The 5,000-nt window shown below is 37.9% G+C and overlaps 1 protein-coding gene across 3 annotated transcripts in view; it reads right to left on the bottom strand.

The window, feature by feature from the left end:
- LOC138013412 (lactadherin-like) overlaps positions 1-5,000 on the bottom strand; it is a 50,905-nt gene that overhangs the window by 14,040 nt on the left and 31,865 nt on the right. For all 3 annotated transcript variants that reach the window (XM_068860485.1, XM_068860483.1, XM_068860484.1), the window contains one exon: positions 111-182. In XM_068860485.1, the coding sequence (XP_068716586.1) occupies positions 111-177 (67 nt within the window). In that variant the 5' untranslated portion in view covers positions 178-182. The remainder of the gene's footprint in view (positions 1-110; positions 183-5,000) is intronic.

The following is a 5,000-nucleotide window of genomic DNA, read 5'->3' as shown; positions in this document are numbered from 1 at the left end:
AGTCTTGAGAGTTTTTTAAAAGAGAAATCTGTATTCCTTAGTCTCAGCAGAGCATTTAATTTTAAACATACGAATCCCTATATTTCGGCGTCATGATTTCTTACACTTACCAGCGCTTGAGTACTCTGGGATTGCAACAAGAATGGATAGCAGAGACAGCACTTTTAACAACATCATTTTTGCTGTAGAATAAAGAGAAATGACAACACATGTTACATTGATTTAACATTTTTGTTGTTCACAAGTTTACTTCGTTTTGTTCATTCTTAAGTTAACACACTGAGTTAACTCTTGAGAAGAAAATCAAAAATTCCGATGTGACCTTAATTTTCTTATTGTACCTGTTGGGTTTTTGGAGCTTTTGTGAGGCTTAATTCGATCGCATATTAATTTATTCGTTTCTTTTTTTTCCTTTGTTAGGAAATTGCACCTAATGAAAAAAGCTCTGGCTACTGCTTTACGTTTTTCTCTTTTTTGTCGCGAAGAGACGAAGTCTGGACAATAACATGGACACTTAAAGAAAACAGGCCTGATTATTTTCACAGTTTTCTTGCGATTTTCATATTCATTATGACTAAACTAAACACTAGAGTGCGTCGAGATGTTTGGGATCAAAACTTTGTATTCATTCTTTTTTCTCTTGAACCCGCCTAGAACATTTCTGCCGAGCTACTATCGAGCACAAAGCATTTTGTAATATTTAAGCACCAAATTAATAAAGTTGTCGTTGTTGATAGATTCAGAGCAGTGTGCCGGAATACTCGAGCACTTTCACTAGGTACTAGCAAACAGCTCTGAGAAGCAATGTCGACCAGGGTATTACTCATTTGTGGAATAGGAGACCTTTGAACAGTAGAACTTGCAGAACCTACCAAAATTGATTATTTTTAAGATGGTAACAGCATTTCGCTATAACGAGACACTGTGAACAGGAGAAACTAATTGCAAATGGGGGAAAGCAAAGTCTCCGAATAGGGATCTAAAAAGCAAATTTTATTGACGACGATTCTTTCTCAGAGTTGCAATAGGATTATTGTTTACGCACAAACAACAACTTTATTATATCTTCACAATTGAAATTGATGATTTCTACTACTTGCAATAAATTCTGATGAATACTTGCATATAGCGTAAGCTAGTTGAGGCGAGAAGTGTAGGCGGGAGAACAAAAGAAGAGTGAAATAAAACAGTCAGTAATACTTTTAGAGATAATCGAATAACATGAAGCCTTGGATGTAGGAAATGCATCATGTGTACGGTAGTGCACGTTTTTGAAGCAGCAATAACTTAATTATAACTAGGGGTTCCACACTGGAAGTGACGCGGCGCAGCTCCATGTAGAGAAAGATGGTGGGCATGAGACATGAAGATATCACATGGTGATGGAGATGGTTGGGAAAATATAGTAAATTAATGTCGTAAGAAATAACAAAGTTCGAAGTGTAATTATTTTGTATTTTTTATTTAAGCATTGAGTTTTATCTTGACGCATGCGTTTTTAAAACTTCTCACTTGCTTGTTTTTGGAAGGCATTAGTTTCTAAAAGACGCAAACTCGCAAGAGTAATATTAACTTGAACGATTTATTTGTACTGGTACATTTTTTTTCACTCATTGTAGATTTCTGCTACTTGCAATAAATTCTGATGAAATAATTGTCAACAAGAATTATTCTTCTGATAAACTGCTATCAAAACGTGATTAAACGTTCGCTACGATGATGAATACTTTCCGAAATACTTAAAATAACTTACACTTGACATGACAAGCTACCGGGTAACTTATCCTTTTAAGTAAAAGGCTTCCCTTCGAACGCTTCCCTTTGCATCAATGATTACAAATATATAACGCTCCTCGTCAAACAAGAGATTATGAGCAATCGCAGATTCAAGTCTGTCAAACAAATTCCCCAATCGCAGACTTTGTACGCAGTGTGGCCTAGGAACTGCTAACAAACAAATAACCTGAATTCAAGATATCAGGGCAGAAATAGGAGGCTACCCTGTGCGGGCAGCAATAAGATGGGCTTTTGTGGCCTGGCCCCAAGCAGTCAACCCATATGCCAAATAGGGAACATGTATGAGGGACTAATATTATACTTCGCTAAGTACAGAAAGAAAGCAGTTAATCGAGCTATCACCCAAACAATTTTACTAATCTTCACTTGATGATATATTGGTGCTGTTTGATATGTTCTTTATCAAGCAAGTGTTATGTTGTCATGTTATAACTAATGAATCCGTGTTAATTGACTCCATGGAACTATACAGCGCTAAAAAGCTGAATTCAAATAATTCTTTTTTTCCGTTCCTAGGGTTAGGTTTAATTTCTTAAGTGTAAGTTACGTTAAGAAACTACGTTAGACAAGTGTAATAAAGTTTACTTCTGTGGAACAATACGAAGATGAACGAAGATGACTGAGACATCTGCGGTAAGTCGTGGTAAATCCGGCTTTTGGAAGAATGGAGGCAGTATGTTGAGAGATTAGAAATCAGTGTACTTCGAAGTTAACAATGTTGCTGATTTACAACGCATTCCGTGTATACTTACTTTGATGGGAAGCCAAATGTATGCGTTATTGCGGTCCATTTCAGTGCCAAGGAATTCGAAAGAGCTACGTTTCACCGTAATTGTCAATACGCTAATGAAAAAAACCGCTGAGAGATTCAAATTCCATAAGCGGAGGAAGAAGAGACGGAATCTATTTGACAGTACCTGGTCAAGTTACGGAGGTTAGCGGAGACTTGCGAATTCTGGGAATATCGCGAGGAATCTATTCCTGATCGTTTCGACCGTGGATACTATCTTAAATGGGCTCAAAGGAGTTAGTGACATACTATATGACCTGATTGTTACTGGTGCAAATGACACGCAGCATCTGCGCAATCTAGAAGAGACACTTCAGAAGTCAAACAGTGAGGGTGTGAAGTTGAAGAGGTCAAAGTGCACGCTGATGAAGCCCTCGGTGAAATATTTTGCATTTGTTGCCCTCTTACCCCTCCCTGAAAATGGACCTGGAACCCAAGCGGGAAAAGAGAGAGAGTCCTGTATTACTTGCAAGCGCATTCTCGGAATGAGCCAATCATATTGCATTGGACACCAGGGTAGATATGTAAATGTAGGCAACATGGAAAACTCCTACAAAAAATCGTATATAAAAATTACTGTGTGATTTTCGGTGTCAGGAAAGTAACATCGATATTAATGTTTACAATGACTGCAAAAATTCTCGTGCGCTCATTGGCTAATTTTTATTGTCAATAAGCGGACAGACACATAATTTATGCGATAATGACGCGATATTGCTCGCGTCAGATTGAAGTTTCTCAGATTTTTGTCTCGCTTTCTTCTCTTGCTTTGATTTAATTTTGACCCCTCTGCCTTTTTGTTATTGTAAAAAACAAATTGATCATGATGTCAGCTTTTCATGCGTCTGTCCTGTTATTGACAATGAATTTCGTCATAACATTAGAGAGCTTTAGCAACGACGACGGGAACGGCAACGAGAACGTCATGTAAAAACATAAATTCACGTTATTGCGATCACTTCGCGACTATTCCAAGCTTTTTAATATGACAAAGGTGTAGCAGTCCCTCAGGAATGAAACCGTTACGAGCGGCGCTTAATTTAGGGGAGAAAAATGAAAATTTATCTCCAAGTGCTGACGTTCTCCATAACACCTCAAACTTGATTATTTCACGTTGTTTTGCTGACGACAGCAAAGAAACAGACAAAAGTGAAAAACGAACGTGTAGAGCGTGCAAAGCTATTGTTTTTGTCCACTAAATATGCAAATTTGTAACGTTCTCGTTGCCGTCGCCGTTGTCGTTGCTAAAGCTCCCTATTGTCAAAGTAGTCTGCGGATCCTTTGGGCTAACCCTAATCCTAACCCTGAAGGTTTTACAGTGTTTAGATAATTTTGTGCAATAGATAACCACTAAATGACAAAATACATCAAGTATCTACCAGGATAGCACAGTTTTGACTACCGCCTGCACTGCGGGCGCGGGTTCCGTATGCAAGGTGATAATCTATGTTTGACAGTGCATATTTATGAATAAATTGGGAACATTTCCGTTATAGACACAAACTGATATGTAAAGAAACAAATAGTCCAGGTTGTGATTCAATTTGGTTAAACTTATTTATCTAACTTTATCAGGAATAATTCTCAGTTTTTTCTGTCAGGCAATCGTCTTTCAGTTTTTCCGATGTAAAAATCATTGTAGTCCCAACAGGCAGCTCTATATACAACATTAGCCATTTGGCCACAGTTAAGTCTCTCCTTACTGTAAATTAATCTTTTTGTCACCGCTGTTTGTTTATTATTCCTGATAAAACTGAGAAGGCCAAAGAAAAAGAGTATTTGCGACATTTTTTATCAACTGTCTTACATTAGTTATCCAAACAGTTTGTCCCCGATTTAAAAAAGAAAATTGCTAGGTCTGAACTCCTAAGACAATCACAGTTTTAATAATTGCTGTGCAACTCCGAAATATACGTTCACTGGATCAGTACGATTATCATATAACCAGATCGAGAGAAGTAATGAACAATAAACACGAGTCCCAGCAGGAGATTTATTAGTCGTTGTTGAGCGATTCACATCCACGTACTACAGTACATTCGCGAGTTTCATACTTCCATTGTAACACACAGTGAGCCTCGTCAACATGATACGATATTATTTTGCAATTTCAGCAGCTGCTCTCGCACGGATTCTTCATGAAGAATGTCGGGAAAGCAATTAAATCAAAATTTTATATTTTTCTGCGCCAACATCATGCAGCTGTTCAGTTGGGTTTCAAGCCCGAAATACCATAGTTTCGTATGCCATCCGGCATCTGATCTTCAACGTTCTTATTTGCAACCAATGGTTTTCCGGAGGAGGTAGTCACATGTTTTGTCTTCTCCTTATCATCCAGCTTCCAACGGTGAAGCTGAACGCGCTGTCATAACATTCAAAGAAACCACGAAAACAAAGAGGGAGAGAACCTAGT

The sequence above is a fragment of the Montipora foliosa genome, chromosome 8 (assembly GCF_036669935.1).
Source record: "Montipora foliosa isolate CH-2021 chromosome 8, ASM3666993v2, whole genome shotgun sequence".
In the NCBI taxonomy this organism is placed as follows: Eukaryota; Metazoa; Cnidaria; class Anthozoa; order Scleractinia; family Acroporidae; genus Montipora; species Montipora foliosa.
This window is presented reverse-complemented; position numbering and strand designations above follow the sequence as displayed.